This window comes from Carcharhinus amblyrhynchos, chromosome 24 (assembly GCF_965287045.1).
Source record: "Carcharhinus amblyrhynchos chromosome 24, sCarAmb.v2.hapA, whole genome shotgun sequence".
In the NCBI taxonomy this organism is placed as follows: domain Eukaryota; kingdom Metazoa; phylum Chordata; class Chondrichthyes; order Carcharhiniformes; family Carcharhinidae; genus Carcharhinus; species Carcharhinus amblyrhynchos.
In genome coordinates, this window is record NC_137347.1 from 43771246 (window position 1) to 43791867 (window position 20622).

Genomic DNA, 20622 nt, shown 5'->3' on the forward strand with positions numbered 1-20622 from the left:
GGGCTGTCAATTATCCCAGAGGCGGGCGGTGATTGGTTACGTTACCGCCCCTCACGGGATTGCGTCACTTCCGCTGTGCCGGTTTAAAATGGCGGCGGCGGAGTTTCCTCGGGGTGTGTGTGTTCTCCAGGTCAGTGACCAGCGGCTCCATTTACACACGGAACGGGGGTGTCTGTATTCCCCGTGCCTGCGTGGGTTTTCTCCCACAGTCTGAAAGCCATGCTGGTTAGGTGGATTGGCTATGGCCATGCTAAATTGTCACTTAGTATCAGGGTGGGATTGTGGTCGGTAGAGACTTGATGGGCCGAATGGCCTCCTTCTGCACTGTAGGGATTTTATGAAATTACAATTTTTACCAACTGGAAGTCTGTTTGAAATCATTTGATAGACTAATGGGACTGAAGGTGCGCAAGTCCCCAGGACTGGATGGGATGCATCCCAGGGTTCTAAAAGAAATGGCAGAGGTGATAGTGGATGCCTTAGTAATTACTTATTAAAATTTGCTGGATTCTGGGGAAGTGCTGGAAGACTGGAAAATGGCTAATGTTATGCTGCTGTTTAAAAAAAGGTAGCAGACAAAAAGCAGGGAATTATAGGCTGGTTAGTTTAATGTCTGTAGTTGGAAAAATGCTAGAATCCATCATCAATGGAGAAATAGTGAGTCACCTAGAAAAGAATAGTTTGATCAAGCAGATGCTGCATGGATTTGTTAAGGGAAGTCATGTTTGAAGAATTTATTGGATTTCTGAGGATGTGACTAGTGCGGTAGACAGAGGGGAACTGGTAGATGTGGTGTTTTTAGATTTCCAAAAGGTGTTTGATGAGGTGCCTCATAAAAGGTTGCTACAGAAGGTTGGGGTGCATGGAGTTGGGGGTAAGGTGTTAGCGTGGGTAGAGGATTGGCTGTCTAATAGGAAACAGAGAGTTGGTATCAATGGGTGCTATTCTGGTTGGCAGTAGGTGACTAGTGGAGTGCTGCAGGGATTGGTGCTGGGGCCTCAACTGTTTACCATTTATATAGATGATCTGGAGGAGGGGATTGAGTGTAGGGTGATGAAATTCTGATGACACAAAGATGAGTGGAAAAGCAAACTGCGTGGAGGGTGTGGAAAGTCTGTAGAGAGATCTCTGGATAGTGGGTGAGGACCTGGTAGATGGAGTATAATGTTAGCAAGTGTGAGGTTATCCACTTTGGCAGAAATAATAGTAGGAGGGATTTTTATTTAAAACGTGAAAAGCTGCAGCTACAGTGCAGAGAGACCTGGGGGACCTTGTGCATGAGTTGCGAAAACCCAGTCTGCAGATGATCAAGAAGGCAAGTGGAATGTTGGCCTTTATAGCGAGGGGGATAGAATATAAAAGTCTTGCTGCAACTGTACAGGGTACTGTTGAGGCCGCAGCTGGAGTACTGTGTGCAATTTTGGTTGCTGCACTTGTGGAAGGATATATTGGCCTTGGAGGGAGTGCAGAGGAGGCTGACTAGGCTGATACCAGAGATGAGGGGGTTGGGCCTATGAAGAGAGACTAAATACTGTATTTCTTGGAGTTTAGAAGGATGAGGGGGGATCTTATAGAGACGTATAAGATAATGAAGGGGATGGATAGGGTAGAAGTAGAGAGATTCTTCCTGCTTAGAAAGGATAGCAGGACTAGAGGGCACAGCCTCAAGATAAGGAAGGTGGGGGGGGAGCAGTTTAGATCAGAGTTGAGGAGGAACTTCTTCACTCAAAGGGTGGTGAATCTCTGGAATTCTCTGCCCGTTGAAGTGGTGGAGGCTACCTCGCTAAATATAATTAAGTCACGGGTGGATAGGTTTTTGATGGACAACGGAATTAAGGGTTATGGGGAGAAAGTGGGAAAGTGGAACTGATCCACTTCAGATCAGCCATGATCTTACTGAATGGCGGGCAGGCTCGAAGGGCTAGATTGCCTACTCCTGCTCCTATTTCTTATTAAACATTGGAAGTATGTGTAAATCTTGATTTAGAATCTACAGTGCGAGAGGAGGTTATTTGGCTCATTGAGTCTGCACCAATGATAATCCCACCCAGGTCCTATTCCTGTAACCCCCATGTATTTGCTCTCCAGACACTGACAGTATCTTACTGAGGCCCTCTTCCCCTACCCTATCCTCTTAATCCCACATTTCCCAGTGTTAATCCATCCAGCATACATTTCTTTGGACACTAGGGCAATTTAGCATGGTCGGTCCACCAAATCTGTACATCTTTGGATTGTGGGAGGAAACCAGAGCACCTGGAGGAAAATCCATGCAGACAAGAGGAGACTGTGCAAACTCCACTCAGTCATCTGAAGCTAGAATCCAATGTGCCTCCCTGAGGCTGTGAGGTAGTAGTGCTAACCACTATCAGTGTTGTAAGGTGGTTACCATAGTAATTATAAACATTATCCAGTGATTGGAAATTAAAATCCTGGCACTTTGTGAGTTTTATTTTTCTGTTATAGTGTGTTACAGCTGAATGATTGAAGCTGAAGAAATTTTTTTTCTTCTTGAGTGTTGTGACTTTGTGGAATTTTCTCCCCAGCTGGAAGCAGGCTCACTAAAAATTTTTAGGGCTGTTTGTTAAGGTGTTGAGGCCATAAGCAGATCAGCCATAATACTGAAAGGTGGACCAGCTTGAGGTCTAAATGGCCTACTGCTGTTAGTTTGTATCTCACTCATGCACTTAAACTTGTTTTGCTTTGATATCTGAGCACAGGTGGAGTTCAAGCAGTTCCTAACATTTAGAATGCTCTTGCATAAAACCACCTACAGTGGTGTTAGTGTTAACGGTAAAAGAAATAGGGGCAAGATTCAGCCCTTCAAACCTGCTCTGTCATTCAAAAAAATCATGGTTGTTCATCTGTCTCAGACATTGATCTTTTGTAAATATATCTAATGGATAAATCCACAGCTCTTGTAATAAATCCCAAAATAGCACTCTGACACCTTTTCTGTTCTAAATTACCAACTTTGTTTTGAGACTGCAATCACTATACTCCCAGCACCACTCTGTCAAGCCCTTTTAAGAATTTTGTTAGTTTTATAGGCTTAGTTTACTCAATGTCTCCTCGTATCACAATTCCCCTCCCCAAGAATCAGCCTAGTGAACTCTTCAATGCACCCCCTCTAAAGCAAGTATTTCCTTTCTTGGGATATTTTCTATTTAAAAATGCTCTGTAATTGCAGCCTGTCCTGGCTGACCAAAACTATGTACAATATTCCAGGTATGACCACTAATGCTGTACACAATTGTGTGCTGTACCTGCATGCTAACTTTGATTTGATTACAAGGATACAGAGGTTCCTTCAGTCTAACTACCAACTTTTCTCAGTCTCTCACCATTGGAAAAAGTGCTACTTTTCTAATTTTTCAACTAAATTGAGATAGCCACATTCTTTGATCTTCAGTGTTCTTGCCCAATCATTTGTTTTATTTTGAAAACAAAATAAAACATCAAGTTGCAAACCATTTCAAGGAGAAATTTAAGCCGTAGATTGAAAATCAGGCTTAGACTCTGTCAACACTGAGGTCCGGATCAATGAGGTACTTGAGGTGCGTTCAAGTGTGAAAGGAAATAAAACTAAATATAGGTGGCTGGGTGATAGAATTCCATGAAGCTGGCAGCTGAATCTTTTTACCAGGCAGTACACAATTTGTTACAGATCAAAGGCTTCTAATGCAATGGAGAGGGTTTCAGCGATTTCAGTTTTCTGGGAAGCCTCAGCAACTTCAAATCAAAACTGTGTGCATACATTGGGACTGAGTACACAGCTGGACAGACTGGATCCCCCACCCAAGTGAAATTAACTACTCCTCTCCGTCAGAGGACTTCAAAGCAGTCTGTTGTCACCTGCAGTTTCTGACAGAGAAAATAAAATCTCTGCTATTGATCACAGAGTTGCCTGAAATCATGCCAGGGGTGATATTTAGGTCTGCTAGAGCTAGAAGGGGCAGTCCAGCTGCAATTCCCCATTCCAGCAGAGAGTGGTGAGGTCACCCTTTTGCCCCAAACCCACCCAACCCCCGGGACCTTTGAGAGACTATCCATGGCAGCCTGGCAGCAGCAGCAGAGGAGGAGTGGCCACTGGAGCTACTTCCCCTTGAGGTCAAAGTGTAGGTTAGGGGGTCAGTGCCTATGGGCAGTACATTGTTGGCACTGCCAAGATGCATGGCCTGAAGAGAATTAAAAAGGGTAACTGAGGGGGGGAGGGGCCTGAGGGGGGAGGAACTGTGTGGGGGATCGTTTAAACCTCATACTTGTGTGGTGTGAGGGTGGAGAATTCCCCTCATTGCTGAGAAGTTGATGGTACTTCATCGACCCTCAGGGTTCCAACACGCCAGCTCCTCGCTTGTGAGGACCTGTATGGAGGCCCGCCTGGATCTCACTGGGGAGGCGGATGAAAAGCAGGTGCTGATTTGATTTGATTTATTATTGTCACATGTATTAACACGCAGTGAAAAGTATTGTTCCTGTGCGCTATACAGACAAAGTATACTGTTCACAGAGAAGGTATGATCTGGAGGAGGGAACCGAGTGCAGGGTGTCGAAATTTGCTGATGACACCAAGATTGGGGGAAAGGCAAATTGTGCGGAGGGTGTGGAGAGTCTGCAGAAGGATCTAGATAGGCTGGGCGAATGGGCCAGGAAATGGCAAATGGAATTTAATGTTGGCAAGTGTGAGGTGGTCCACTTTGGTAGGAAGAATGGTAGGAAGGACTATTACTTACATGGCGAAAAACTGCAGCAGGCGACGGTGCAGAGGGACCTCGGGGTCCTTGTGCATGAGTCGCAAAAACCCAGCTTGCAGGTGCAGCAGGTGGTCAGGAAGGCGAATGGGATGCTGGCCTTCATAGCGAGGGGGATTGAATATAAAAGTAGGGAGGTCTTGCTGCAGCTGTATAGGGCATTGGTGAGGCCGCAGCTGGAGTACTGTGTGCAGTTTTGGGCGCCGCACCTGCGCAAGGATATTTTGGCCCTGGAGGGAGTGCAGAGGAGGTTTACTAGGCTGATACCGGAGTTGAGGGGATTGAGCTATGAGGAGAGGCTGAATAAACTAGGCTTGTACTCGTTAGAGTTTAGAAGAATGAGGGGAGATCTCATTGAGACGTATAAGATGATGAATGGGATGGATAGGATAGAGGTGGAGAGACTCTTCCCGCTCAAAAAAGACAGTAGGACTAGGGGGCACAGCCTCAAGATAAAGGGGAGGCGGTTTAGAACGGAGTTGAGGAGGAACTTCTTCACTCAAAGGGTGGTGAATCTCTGGAATTCTCTGCCCGTTGAAGTGGTGGAGGCTGCCTCGCTAAATATTTTTAAGAAGCGGGTTGATGGGTTCTTGATAAGAGAGGGGATTAAGGGTTATGGGGAGAGGGCGGGAAAGTGGAACTGAGCCACAACAGATCAGCCATGATCTTATTGAATGGCGGGGCAGGCTCGAAGGGCTAGATGGCCTACTCCTGCTCCTATTTCTTATGTTCTTATGAAAGGAGAGAATGCAATGTTACGTTCATAGCTAGGTGTAGATAAAGATCAACTTAGTCCAAGGTGGTGCCATTCAAAAATCTGATGGCAGCAGGGAAGAAGCTGTTCTTAACGCAGTTGATACGTGACCTCAGACTTCTATATCATTTTTCTGACAGAAGGAGGTGGAACAGAGAATGTCTGGGGTGCATGGGGTCCTTGATTATGATTTTTTGAGGCAGTGGGAAGTGGAATGGAGCTTCAAGCCTGCTTATTATATTTAAAATGTTGAATTTGAATATGCATTTGACGATCAGGGCTGGGTGGGTGAGCTAGGAGCTTCACAATGGGTTTGGCACCTAACATAAAACCCATTTTTTGTGCCATGCCCGATTCTCCGGAGCATTGTGATTTGGAGCTAGCAGGCCCGGAGTATCCTCCCCAAATTATCCACTTTTCATTTCTATCCCATGAAAAACAAACATGGAAGTGTTTTGTTTGCTTTACTTTATGGCCTTAATGATTGTGTTATGTTTAACAATGAAATGTGATCGTGCATTCATTCTAGGTTAAAGTTTATTTATTTATTAGTCACAAGAAAGGCTTAGATTAACACTGCAATGAGGTTACTGTGAAATTCCCCTAGTCACCACACTTGGTGCTGGTTTGGATCAATGCACCTAACCAGCATGTCTTTCAGTCTGTGGGAGGAAACTGGAGCACCTGGAGGAAACCCATGCAGACACGGGGAGAAACATGCAAACTCCACACGGACAGTGACCCAAGCCAGGAATCAAACCCAGGTCCCTGGCATTGTGAGGCAGCAGTGCTAACCACTGTGCTGCCTACATTTCTATCCCCTTAATAAAACTTGAAATGATGTAGCACCTTTCATGTCCTTGGGATGTTCCAAAATGCTTTCCAAGTTCTTTTGCTGGAAAATTTAATTACAGTAGATGACTAATAGTAATGACATGAATGACCTTTTAAGCGGTTTTGGTGGCACTGGTTGAAGAATGAACATCACCCAAAACTGAGAGTTCCAAGCTCAGTGGGATTTTTCATGTCCATTTTGAAATCGCTGATGAGACCTTGATTTAATGTTTTCTTTCGTGCTTTCATGGGTGTGGTCATTGCTAGCAATCCAAATTACCCATCCCTAATTCTCTTTGAGTCAACCACATTGCTGTAGGTCTGGAGTCACGTGTAGGCCAGACCAGGTAAGGGCGGCAGATTTTCTTCCCTGAAGAACATTAATGAACCAGATGGTTTTTACAACAATGGCTTCATGGTCATCAGTAAACTTTTAATTCCAGATTTTTATTGAATTCAGATTTCACCATCTGCCATGGTGGGATTTGAGCCTGGGTCCCCAGAATATCATTCTGGGTTTCTGGAATATTAGTCCTGCATTATGACTTATTGAATGGTAACAGCCACCAAAGTGGCAAGCCAATACTTGAGCCCAGAAATATAGCTTGAACCCACAATTCTCAAGCTTCTGACTGGGTGCTAATCTTTAGCATCGCTGACGTTTGCATGCTTATATTCAGGGCTGATTTTAACATTGTTTTCCTGCAGATAAAAGCAACCCTGTGTGTGGAAACTCTTTGTGTGTCACTATTGAAAGGATGAATAAATGAATCAATCTTTGCAAATGAACTCCATTGTTTTATTTGTTTTAGATCTTCTGCAAAAGTCCTTCAAAGCTTATTTCCAACGCTGAAATGAAACGAAAATATTTTAATTCGGGCCCTGACTGTGAACTATTTCCTTTTTGCGAGTTGCATAATAATCTGCTGCTTCAAAAGATTTTTCTTTCATAAAGCCAACATTTATTGAATTGCTGTCAATATTTCTGTTCATCACATCCCATGGATGATTTAATACGAAGCATTAGTCAGTAAAGCTGAGTTATTTTAAAACTATTGCACATTGTTTTATGTTCCAAGAAGAGTCATATTGGACTCAAAACATTAACTCTTTCCCTGTTCACGGATGCTGCCAGACCTGTGTTTTTCCAGCATTTTGTATTTTCATTCCAAATCTCCAGCATCCGTAGTATTTTGCTGCTATTTTAATTTTACAGTCGTCTTGCTTTGAATTGGGCTGGTGACTGGCAGTTAGTGCCCAGTACAAGTGTCGAGTATTGTAGACACCTGATGGGGATGGGTAACTGGGGCTGTTGTTTATTTTAGCAATATTCCTTGACATATAATCCTCTCCGCTACAAATTTTAAAAGCATATCTCTACCCCCCATTCTTTTAGGCTTATGTTCGAGGTTATTTGGTGAGAAAAAAGTTCCAACGTTTGCGCCAAGATTATGAAAGTATTGTAAAAGAAATTGAGGAAGGTATGGATTTGTTGGAATGGGATGGCAAGCAACTACTGAGGCCCAAATTTAAGAACCAGGTATGTTTCACTGGACAACAGTGTGTTTATTTCTATATATATATAATTTCTTTTTGAAGCATCTTGTTTGATACGAATTTTAAGATAACAAAACCACTCTTGCATTGTCCAGGAAAAATTCTCCAGAAAAATAAATACTGGAGCCCTTTCACAGAATAATTCAGAATTCTGAATAGCAATTAACCATTAAATTTACTGAGTGTGTACTCAATATTAAATAGTCTGTGATATTAAATGGGCATGATGTGGAGATGCCGGTGTTGGACTGGGGTGGGCACAGTAAGAAGTCTCAATACCAGGTTAAAGTCCAACAGGTTTATTTGGTAGCACATGCTTTCGGAGTGTTGCTTCTTCAGGTGAGTGAGGAGCTGTGTTCACTAATAGGGCATATATAGACACAAACTCAATTTACAAGATAATGGCTGGAATGCGAGTCTTTACGTAATCAAGTCTTAAAGGTACAGACAATGTGAGCGGAGAGAGGGTTAAGCACCTGTGAAATAGCAGGTAGTAGTTATTATATTTTTTATTTATTAATTCATGGGACATGGGCATCGTTGGCTGCTAGCATTAATTGCCCATCCCTAGTTGGCCAAGGACAATTGAGAATCAACCACATTGCTGTGGCTCTGGAGTCACATGTGGGCCAGGTAAGGACAACAGATTTCTTTCCTTAAAGGACATTAGTGAATCAGATGGGATTTTCTGACAGTTGTCAATGGCTTCATGGTCATCAGTGAATTCTTAATTTCAGATTTTTAAAAAAATCAAATTCCACCATCTGCTGTGGCAGGATTCGAACCCAGGTGCCCAAAACGTTAGCTGGATTAATAGTCCAACGATAATACCACTAGGCCACTGCCTCCCTGATGAGTTACTGTAATGTCAATGGTTTACACACCTTTGCTCAGTTCGCAAACATGACCCCAGCCTTCCTGTTGCTTGTCATTTTAATTTAGCATCTTGCTCCCATGCCCACATGCCTGTCCTTGGCCTGCTACAGTGTCATGATGATCAGTGTTCCAGTGAAGCTCAACACAAGAGGAGCAGTTTCTCATCTTCTGATTAGACACATTACAGACCTCAGGACTCAACATTGAGTTCAACAACTTTAGAATATGATCTTCTCCTCCATCTTAAACTGTTTTTAATAAAATTCCATTCGTGTATTGTCTCAATGCAAAAATCCTCCCTCTGCCACACCAGGCCATCTGTTTCTTGTTCTTAAGGTTGCTACACTTTGTTGCAATCTCTCACAGCCACACTTTTAATATCCAACACATTTCCTCCTGTCTTTAATTCTGATGAAGAGCCTAATAGACTTGAAACACTGGGGCGAATTTTCCTGTTCTGCCTGCACAGGAATCAGAGCAGGAAAGGGGCAGACCATGAAAAGGTCCGTCGACCTCGGGCAGGATTTTCCAGTTTCGGGACGAGAGCAGCCGGAAAATCCTGCCGACTAACTCTGTTTTCTCTCACTACAGATACTGCCAGACATGTTGAATTTTTCCAGCATTCTTCAGTTTTGATTTTCAAAACACCTTTTGTGTCCTGGAGATGTCCTAAGTCTTAGTCAGTTAATTATTTTTGAAATATAATCAATTTTATAGACATAAGAGTACATCAAAAGTTGATGTGAAATAATGGACTATTGTTTTGTGTGCATTAGTGTCCCTCTTTCTGTCACTCTGTGTTACTGAGGGATTGTCGCACTGGCTAGTCATGTCCTTCCCATCAGAACTTGTACCGCAACACTGTCTGCCCTACTGGGGAGATGTAAAAGATTCCTTAGCATCTTTTAAACATGAGTAAGTGATTTCACCTAGTATTCTGGATAACATTCATTAATCATCACACTCTCCAGTTATTTATCTCTTTGATGTTTGTTAGACTGGCTGCGTACAAGTTGGCTCTGGTGTACCTTGCACGACAATGGTGGCTGCACTCAAAAAATAGTTCATTGGCTGTGATTTGCTTTGGGACTTCCTTGTGAATGGAGCTCTCATACATTTTCTTGCCTCTTAATGACTTTCTGACCTAACTAAAAAGAATTGAATGCACTCACCATTATCTGCTACAATCTTCTCCAGTCACCTATTTGACTGTTATAAGAACTGTTTTTGTTTCTTTCAGCTGATATCAACCCCTATCCCTGTTCTCCTGAGAACAGTTTTCTTTTAAGTCAGTAGAAATATTTTTGTTTGAATCTGATTTATCCTTGCCAATGACTAGTTAATCATTTTGGCTTTCTTTTACTATATGCCTCTGTTTTAACTCCAGGAATAATTGAAATTGCACATTTTTGGCACCAGGTTATTTTGGAGGTATTCTGTTTTTCAATTTTGGGTGTGGAGGAGGTGGGGAGGAGCAGGGGGGTGAGGGCAGGGTGGGTGGGGGGAGAGATCGGGGGAGGAGGTGGGGCAGTTGCTCAGTCAGCCTCATTCAAGTCCTTGTCATAGGCTGAAATTCTCCAGGCTCTCTCAGCCTGCTAGTGAGAATAGAGAATTTGCCAAATCTTCATTTACGGTAGTGGGACTGGAGAATCCCAGCCACAGACGAGGTTAGAGAACTCCGATCGTAATTGTAATCTAAGTTTAAACTTCATTTTATTAGTCATAAGTAGGCTTATATTAACACAGCAATGAAGTTACTGTGAAATTTCCCTAGTTGCTATACAATCTGGTGCCTGTTAGGGTCAATGCGCCTAACCACGTCTTTCAAACTGGGAGAAAACCGGAGCTTCCGGAGGAAACCCACGCAGGCATGAGGAGAACATGCCACACAGACAGTGACCCAAGCTGGGACTCGAACCTGGACCTCTGGTGCTGTGAGGCAGCAGTGCTAACCACCGTGTCACTGATTGCATATTGAGGTTATCCTCCTACTTCATGATGCTATTTCTATTAAAAGTAATGTTCGCTATCTCTAAACATCTTAACCTATTTCGTGCATTACTATACAAGCCTGCCATGTCAGAATCTTGTAGCTGGATTCATGTCTATAGTCCTCCATTTTACCTATTGGCTACTTGTCCTTTACATTTTCCAGTTGTTGCTTCTCTTGCTTCTGCTGATCTACCATTTTGGATTCATGTCAAAAAATGTCCCAAATCTGCGACTCCAACTTTTTGTTCTTTTCTCTCTTGCTGCCATCTCTTTTAAGAATTTAATTTGCTCTCCTCCAACTTTGATCACTTTAAATCTCCCATTGCTCTATTTATCCTCTTTCTTGCCAAAATAAAGTTTGTAACTTTATTTTGGCCCTGGAGGGAGTGCAGAGGAGGTTTACTAGGCTGATACCGGAGTTGAGGGGATTGAGCTATGAGGAGAGGCTGAATAAACTGGGCTTGTACTCGTTAGAGTTTAGAAGAATGAGGGGAGATCTCATTGAGACGTATAAGATGATGAATGGGATGGATAGGATAGAGGTGGAGAGACTCTTCCCGCTCAAAAAAGACAGTAGGACTAGGGGGCACAGCCTCAAGATAAAGGGGAGGCGGTTTAGAACAGAGTTGAGGAGGAACTTCTTCACTCAAAGGGTGGTGAATCTCTGGAATTCTCTGCCCGTTGAAGTGGTGGAGGCTGCCTCGCTAAATATTTTTAAGAAGCGGGTTGATGGGTTCTTGATAAGAGAGGGGATTAAGGGTTATGGGGAGAGGGCAGGAAAGTGGAACTGAGCCACAACAGATCAGCCATGATCTTATTGAATGGCGGGGCAGGCTCGAAGGGCTAGATGGCCTACTCCTGCTCCTATTTCTTATGTTCTTATGTTCTTATAGTTTTTCACTCATTGTTATTTTGGATTTTTTTTACAAGCATTGAAACAATGGTTTTGTGTGTTTGTGTTGTTTTAACATTCTTGAATTCAAGTCCAAGGGTAGACTTGATGTGCTTCCGAAAGCCATTGCTGACAGCATGCAAGTCCCATGATGTTGCAGTGTGCGTAGTATCAAGACTGCTTCATTGTGCATCAGTAGGTTTTCAGATAAAGAACTTTGTTTGTCTTTTGTCTAACTGTATCAGTAATTGAGATTATTTTTCAAAATTGTTTCAAAGACAACTGGAGCATGAATATTAGAGCCGTTTTGTGGGATAAATTTTCCTGTCACACTAATTGACTAATCACTAAACATTTTTGTTTACTTAGCAGCTTGATAGGTAAATTGCTAAGGATTATTTTAGCATTTCTTGCTGTACACAGAATTTGATACCATGATTGTTCCTAATTTATGTAGCTGTTTCTGTATGTAGCTGCCACATGCTGTCTCCTCAGATAGTGAAGCAGAAGGTGCCTGTGTGCAGCAAGATTTGGACAGCATTCAGGCTTGGGCTAGCGGTACAAATGTTACTTCAAGAATTAGCAGCCACCTTGCTTTCTTTTCTACAAGGCTTCAATCAAGAATTTGCTTTGATGAGACTTGTTTTCTTCTTTGACAGGATGCAAAAGTGAAAGGCATGAATGGTGTAAGTAAAAAGAAAACATCTGAAACACTTTGTCATGAAGACGAAGGAAATGGAATTTGTCCATTATTTGTGAATGATGAACCAGAAAAAGATGGTGCAACATTCTCCAGCACAGGAAATACTTGTACATTATCTGAGCAGCTGGAAGTTCCTAGCACTCCAATTGTAGTTCCTGCTTCAGCTGATCCGGCACCAAATCAGATTGAAGGAGTTATTCAACCTCTAGAAATGGAAAAAACATCCCCTGCAAGTGATGATGAGAGGAAAGATTCTGATACCACAATGGACCTTACTGATGTGACATCAGTCTGGAATAATACATCATTGGAGCTTTCACCTAATGTCATCAGTACAGGTAAAGTGCAAGATTCAGTGAGTGATGTGCTAAAGCAAAAGATCTGTATGGAGTTTGCACATTCTCCCTGTGTCTGTGTGGGTTTCCTCCAGGTGCTCTGGTCCACACACCCCACCAGTCCAAAGATATGCAGGTTAGGTTATTGGCCTGGCTAAATTGCCCCTTTAGTGTTCAAACAATGTGTAGGTTAGGTGGATTAGTTGTGGTAAATGTGTGGGGTTTTGGGGATAGGGCAGAGTGGAGGGCCTGGGTGGGAAGCTCTCTTGGACAGTAAGTGCCAATACAAAGGGCTAGCTGGCCTCTTTCTGCACTGTAGGAATTCTATGGATAACCTTGAAGGAAATCTCTTTGTTTTTATAATGCTTAATGGTTAGAAATGTTTTGAAATGTTAAATCGTGCAGATACTTAGAATACTTCTTGATTTGATTGTACATTTAAAAACTCTATAATTATTTACCAAACATTAGATTCTGTGGTGGATGATGATAAGATTTTGTAAAAAAAATCAATAAAATGTTTCTCTTTTACCTGCACTCACATTTGAATGTGTTCCTATTTGGATCTGATTAAATTGTGTTCCCAGAAAATTATTTTCTGCATTGTTGTCTATCACAGATTCAACTGTACTTGCCTTGACTTGCCAACAGATTTTAGTAAATAGTGGATACATTTTCTTAAAATGTGGGTAAACTTACAAAACTGCTCCTCTGACCCACTTACTTTTTAATCCCCATTAAAACTTGTTGGTTTGTGAATTGCAATTAAATATAAGAATTAGTCAATGAAAAATCTCATGATCAGGAATGTTGTTTTTTGAATTCTGCAGAGCCTTTGTGTAAATTACAGAAGAAAGAGATGCCAGCAACACTACAAGGGCTACAGAAGTATAGAAGTAGCCTTGCAATGGAACTCTTGTGGCTGCAACAGGCCATTGCCAGTCGTAAAAATGTAAGTAAGAAGTTGCTATGTGAGGAGTGCATCTAATCCAAAAACTGTGTATAGTCTGTCCTTGTGCTATAACCTTATAAACAACTGTGTGCACACGTGTGATGTTACTCGCTCATAGCGGTGGTCTTATTTTATTTTAACAGTATTTGACGCTGAAACAACGATTGGGTACTCCAGAATGATGGTGCGGTTTCAGAATTACCAACACTGCATAAACCGTGAGAAGCAGATCTGAACAATCCATGGAACAGTTCTTCATGAAGTTAGTTGGCAATGAACTAGATGCAAGAGGAATGATATTACATCAATTCTGTGTGTGTGCGTGGGGTGAATGCAATGAAATGGAACCTACCAGAAACCATTTCTGGAAAGCATTAGATGAAAAGAATATTAACAACATTAACTTAATGCATTCCTTGAAGCAGTACTTCAACTTGTATGTTCCAGGGTATGATTCTCTAATGGTTCTGTTAAACATTGAGCCCTGTTTTGTTTACTGCAAAAAATAATAATCCTTTCAAATTTAGCGTGATAGGTTATTTACTTGTGACTGGTTTCCTGGCTAGTGGTCTAGAACAACTTTCACTAATCTTGGAGTTCAGCCAAGATGCTGCCAACCAGTTCCATCACTCAGCAATTTGTCTGGATGTGTTTAACTGTACTGGCCTGCAGTAGAAAGGAAATACCTACTGCTCACTTGAGTTACCTTTCCTCTGTTATCCCAGGGGCTTTATCTTGCCCAAACGGGATGTGGTGCTTTAGGTTTAATGCTACAAATAAATAATTTGGATGGGTATGGGAGCACATTTAAGACTAATATGCAATAGGAGACAAGTGCCCACAATTTATTTCACAATAAATGCATTCTGATAACAGTACATAGAACAGAATAGAAGTGAAATACTGTGGATGCTGGAAATTGGAAAGAAAAATGCTGGAAAAACCTCAGCAAGTGTGGCAGTGTTTGTGGAAAAAAAAAACAGAGTTACTGCTTCAACTCCATAATTCTTCTCCAGAGCATGGACCAGAAGCCAGGTACTCCCCTCGGCTAGTAGCTAAGTGAAACATTGATTTGTGCTCAAGTCTCTTTTTGTAAAGGAGAAAAGCGAGCATGAACCTTTCCTTGACTACTGTTTAAACAATGACCATGAATTAAAACATGCACTTTGTGATGTCATGTCACTTTTGATATTGAGAAGTATTTTTGAATTGTGCACTTACAATGCATCAGGAAAATTCTTGGTATAGATATATATTTGCAATAAATTTAAATTATTTCTTCACATTGCTCTCCTTGGTTATTTTTAAAATATATCAAAAACTTCTATCTTCTGACTCAAGATTCCTAAGAACAAGGAATGGGAGTAGGCCATTTAGCCTCTTGAGCCTGCTCTGCCATTCAATACAATCATGGCTGATCTCATCTCAGATTCAGCTCCACTTTCCTGCCATTCACCATTGCCCTTCACACCCATTACTCATTAAAAATCTGTCCACCTCTTCCTTAAATTTACTCAAGATTCTGGCATTAACTGCATTCTGGGGTTGTGAATATTACAAACTCATGTCCCTTTGAGAGAAGTAACTTCTCCTCATCTCTGTTTTAAATCTACTACTCCTTATCCTACAACTGTGACCTCTTGTAGTAGATTGCCCCAGAAGAGGAAACATCCTCTCCACGTCTACTTTGTCAATACCCCTTATCTTGTACACCTCAATTAGATCGCCTCATTATTCTAAACTCCAGGGAGTATCAGCCTAACCTTCCCAACGTTTCTTTGTAAGACAAACTCCTCATCTCTGGAATCAATCTAGTGAACCTCCTCTGAACTGCCCCCAACCGCAACCGCATTCCTTTTCAAGTAAGGGGACCAAAACTGCACAATGTTTTAAGTGCAATCTAACTAAAGTTTAGCAACACTTCACTACCTATATATTATATTTCTTTAGCAATAATTGCCACCATTCCATTTGCTTTCCTTATTACCTGCTATACCTTCATACTAGTTTTCTGTGACTCATGCACAAGGACACTCCAGTCCCTCTGCTCTGAAGCTCTCAGAAGTTTCTCTCCATTTAGATAAGTTGCTTTTGGTTTTTTCATACCAAAATGGATAACCTCACTCTGATTCATGTTAAACTCCATTTGCCAAATTTTACCCCTTCATTTAACCTATCCATATCCATTTGTAAATTTCTTCCATTATCGCAATTTGCTAACCTGCCTATTTCAATGTCGTCTGCAAATTTGGCTACCTTCCCTACTACCCCTGTATCCAAGTCAGAAATTTTGGGGTCCAAAGACTGAACCCTGTGGCACGCCAATAGTTACATCTTGCCAACCCAAAAAAGACCCATTTATCCTGACTTTCTGTTGGTTAGCCAATCCCACATCCAAGCTATTAGCCAATCCTGTATCCAAGCTAATCCCATGCAAACTAATCTTGTGTGTGGCACCTTACCAAATGTCTTTTGGAAGTCCGGATATACGACATCTACAGGATCACCGTTATTCATCTTGCTTGTTGCATCTTGGAAGAACTCGGAGCAAATTAGTCAAACATGAGTTACCTTCGTAAAACCATGATGGATTGCATTCTGACTTTCTAAATGTCCTGTTTTTATTTCCTTTATAATGGATTCTAATAATTTCCCAATGACAAATGTCAAACTAATTAGCCTATAGGCTCCTACATTCTGCCTCTCCCTTTTTGAATAAGGATAGTATATTCACATTTTTCCAGTCGACTGGAACCATTCCCATATTCAAAGAATTTTGGAATATTGTAACAATGGATCCACTATCTCCAGCACCACTTCCATTAAGACAATAGGCCATCAGAACCTTAGTACTTGTCTGCCTTCAATCCCAATAGTTCGCTCAGTACTTTTTCCCTAGTGATGTTAAGTTCCTTCCTTTCTATAACCTGCATTTTCTGTTTCTTTTGGGATGGTATTCATGTCCACCATGAAAACTGAGGCAAAAATTGATTTAGTGTCTCAGCCAATACTGCATTCCTCATTATTAATTCTCCAGCTACTCCCTTCCTCTTTATATATTTACAGAAGCTTTTGCTGTCTGTTTTTGTATTTTAATTTATGGTTGCTCTTTTTATTATTTTTTAGTGACCCTTTGGAAGATTGGGAAAATTTTAAAGATCAATGTGCCACTTTGCAATACAGGCTACCTTTGCCAATTTAAATATTCCAGTCAATGTGCATGTTAAAATCATCCATGATTATTGCCTTTCTTACAAGCCTTATCTATTTCTGTGTGTCACTGCAGAACTACTGTTTGGGGACCTATAGATTACTCCCACCAGGGACTTCTTTCCCTTGCTATTTCTTATTTCTACCCAGACTGATTCTACCTCTAGGACTCCAGTGCCTGTCATTTCTCATTTACAGAACTGACCTCTTCCTTACTTAAAGCTCCACCATTTCCTTTTCCTTCCTGCCTATCCTTCCGAAATACTGAGTACTCTTGAAAACTCAATTTCCAAACTTGGTTTCACTGAAACCACGTCTCCGCAATTGCCACCAAATCATTCCCATTTGTCTAAACTTGCGCTGTTAATTGATTAATCTTATTCCGAATCCTTTGTGCATTAAGATACAGAAGTCTTGTTTTATTATGCAATTCCTTCCCTTTTGTACAAGTCCTTGCTGCAACGTGACTTTTGTATGATCTGTCACTACCATTTTCTTTCTGTTGACACTCGAACGCATCACTAACCTGTACTCCTATGTTTTTTACCTTGGCTTCCTAATTTTCTGTGTACCTGAACTCTGCCCCCCATTATGTATTTTAAAGCCCTCTCTAATTGCCTAGTTGTACAGTGCGCAAGAACACTGGTCCCAGCATGGCTCAGATGTAAGTCATCCCAACGGTACAGCCCCCCACTTTCCACAAACCTAAACCCATTCTCCCACAGCAGTCGCATATTCACCTCCCTAATTTTACATACCATGTGGCAATTTGCATGCAGCTCAGGTAACAGTCCAGGGATTATAACCTTGGGAGTTCTGTTCCTTACTTTAGTGCCTAACTCCTCAAACTGCATACGCAGAAACTCCTTCCTTATTCTATCTTTGTATTGGTATCTATATGGACCATGACCATGGGATCCTTCCCCTTCTACCACAAGTTCCTCTCCAGTGCAGAGCAGATGTCATTGGGTAGATAACAGAGCCTTCAAGATTCTAATCCTGGCTACAGAGAACCTGATTATAATATCCCCAACTGGGACTACATTTGTCTTTTCTCTCCCCCTCTTGGACAGCTCCCTGAACCATGGTACAACGGTCAGTTTGCTCATCCTCCCTACAGCCCCCGTTTTCGTCAACGCAGGGAGCAAGGATCTCGAACCTGTTGGATAAGTAAGGGCTTACGAACTGACCTAAATTAATCCTCTGCTAATCCTACAGTTTTTGAAAACAAAATAAAAATGAAATATAAACCTGGATCACAGCAATTTGTTGGACTGTAGGTTTGGATCAATTTCATAGTCTACAAACCTTTGTTTGCAGTTGATAATCCGGCAGTTCCACGTTCAATTAAAATTCCAGCGATTGCAACTCCAGCAGCTCTATAAAAATATTTTGCCCCCCACCATCACATCTGTGCCAGCACAGGCCACAAAACTGTTTGATTTGAATTGATTTATTATTTGTCACATGTATTAGCATACAGTGAAAAGTATTGTTTCATGCGTGCTATACAGACAAAGCATACCATTCATAGAAAAGGAAAGGAGACAGTGCAGAATATAGTGTTACAGCCATAGCTAGGGTGTAGAAAAAGATCAACTTAGTGCGAGGTAAGTCCATTCAAAAGTCTGACAGCAGCAGGGAAGAAGCTGTTCTTCAGTTGGTTGGTATGTGACCTCAGACTTTTGTATCCTTTTCCTGATGGAAGAAGTGTAACAGAGAATGTCCAAAGTGCGTAGGGTTTTTAATTATGCTGGCTGCTTTTCTGAGGCAGCTGGAAGTGTGAGTCAATGGATGGGAGGCTGGTTTGCATGATGGATTGGGCTACATTCACGACCCTTTGTGGTTTCTTGCAGTCTTGGGCAGAGCAGGAGCCACATCAAGCTGTGATACAACCAGAAAGAATGCTTTCAATGGTGCATCTGTAAAAGTTGGTGCGAGTTATAGCAGACATGCCAAATTTCCTTAGCCTTCTGAGAAAGCAGAGGCGTTGGTGGGCTTTCTTAAATATTGTGTCAACATGGGGGGACCAAGACAGGTGGTTGACGATCTGGACACCTAAAAACTTGAAGCTGTTGACCATTTCTACTTCGTCCCCGCTGATGTAGACAGGAGCCATGTTCTCCACTATGCTCCCTGAAGTCGATGACAATCTCCTTTGTTTTATTGACATTGAGGGAGAGATGATTGTGTAAACACTGCAGTTGACTGCGGGATGCACTTGGCATTTCAATCACACAATGGCGTTGGCCCAGTCCAGTATGAGAAGCTCTGGATAAGACCACACAAAACCTTGTCAAACTTTATATTTCCCTGCAATTTATCACTAATCATTGATCTTTTTCGGTTTGGCAAATAGCACAGGAGAAGAAGAAATCTGATGCAAAGTACTTTGCTGAAATTAGTTTATCAAGTAGAGCAGTTACCCAGAACAAGGTCAAGCATGTATTGTGACATTTTAAAATCTGCAATGCGGTTGTACCTCATTTTTCCAATAATAATATTGAATTTTGAATTCATTTTAGTTTTGTTTGAGACTGCGACAAAGTGGCTGCAACTATTAATCTTCCCAAGATTAAGATCAATAATTCCTTTTATTGTCTAAAATTGATTGCAGTTAGGTGTGGCAACCATCCTCCTGATTTAGTGGATGATTTGTGTTGGAATCCTGCTCCATATTGACAGGGAAAGTTCAGCTTCAGTTCCTGTTCAATAACACAGGCTAGGAGGAAATCAGGGTGTTACAGCTGATTCAGTATCCCCATGTTTGTGGATTCGGTGTGTAGTGGATGGGGTTTTTAAATAAAGTCCTGAGGTTAAGACAGCAGGAAAAGGCATTCCTGTTCGCTGCCCAGTGAACAGTGAGTGAAGATGGTGGCTCTTGTTATCCATGTAAAATGGCAAAGGGAGTTCAGCATTTTGGATGAATTTCAGTTTTGACAAGGAGCAAGATGTCTATTCTGAGATAGGAATATTCTCATCCACTTGTTGACCAGTTAAAATGAATATTTGCCATTCAGCAGGCTCGAAGGGCTAGATGGCCTACTCCTGCTCCTATTTCTTATGTTCTTATAAGTTATAGCGGAATTAGTCAATGTCCTGCTCTGTTCCCATCACCATTCACCCTATGAGAAATCCTTATTGAGCAATAAGGAAATTGACCACCAGAGGGCAGCTAAACTCCCTTGTTTAGGTGTGGAGCTTAATGTTCTTTAACGAGGTCAATCTTATTGAGTATTTGTGAAAATTTAACCCAGCAATTAAAATAAAACTCACGATTGGACAAGGGAATTCATTAAGGTTCAATATCTGTTGCTGGGAATTTCCATGTTCTGATTTGCCTCCTGTCATTTTGGGAAAAGCTCAGTTGTAAAGGCTGGTTGGTTTCTGACACACTAAACAACCAGAACCCTGAAGAAATTCCTGACCCATATTAAAGTGAAGAGTTACAATACTTGCATTGTGCTTCCTAGTCTTTGATCCTGCTTGGCCCTACTGCTTAGAGGTTTTATTGGAATAAGAAGGACAGCCTGATCAGTGGCCATTTCTACAAGCAGCCTCTATCTATCATGGATATAAAAGTGGTCTCAACTTTGTCCGTGGGCTTTAACCTTCTATTTGCTGTGAGGCCTCTCCAGTCATTTATTCCTTCAGCCCTGATCCCCACAGAAAACCTTCACCCTCTCCCACTTTGTCCCTCTGCTGTGGCCCCTACATTTTCTTCCTCCAAGTTCAAACTCATTTCACCAGCAGTTGATCTGATTGG

At 41.7% G+C, this 20622-nt stretch overlaps 1 protein-coding gene across 2 annotated transcripts; it reads left to right on the forward strand.

Annotated features, from left to right (window-relative positions):
- The first annotated feature begins 83 nt into the window (after nucleotides 1-83).
- Nucleotides 84-14929, forward strand: iqcc (IQ motif containing C). 2 transcript variants are annotated; one of them, XM_080211370.1, is made up of 5 exons: nucleotides 84-130; nucleotides 7736-7879; nucleotides 12316-12697; nucleotides 13525-13646; nucleotides 13790-14929. In XM_080211370.1, the coding sequence occupies exons 1-5, from the start codon at nucleotides 89-91 to the stop codon at nucleotides 13826-13828; spliced, it is 729 nt and encodes a 242-aa protein (XP_080067496.1). In that variant the 5' UTR covers nucleotides 84-88; the 3' UTR covers nucleotides 13829-14929. The 2 variants fall into 2 exon arrangements, with proteins under 2 accessions (XP_080067496.1, XP_080067495.1); XM_080211369.1 differs by lacking the exon at nucleotides 84-130 and adding an exon at nucleotides 4333-4413.
- The last annotated feature ends 5693 nt before the right edge of the window (nucleotides 14930-20622 follow it).

Bases quoted from the DNA above. Each gene is read 5' to 3' on its own strand.
- iqcc (XM_080211369.1), top strand. From the start codon at position 4,369: ATGGAGGCCCGCCTGGATCTCACTGGGGAGGCGGATGAAAAGCAG. The intron at 4,414-7,735 runs GTGCTGATTTGA...CCATTCTTTTAG, and splicing joins GGGAGGCGGATGAAAAGCAG to GCTTATGTTCGAGGTTATTT. The intron at 13,647-13,789 runs GTAAGTAAGAAG...TTATTTTAACAG, and splicing joins CCATTGCCAGTCGTAAAAAT to TATTTGACGCTGAAACAACG.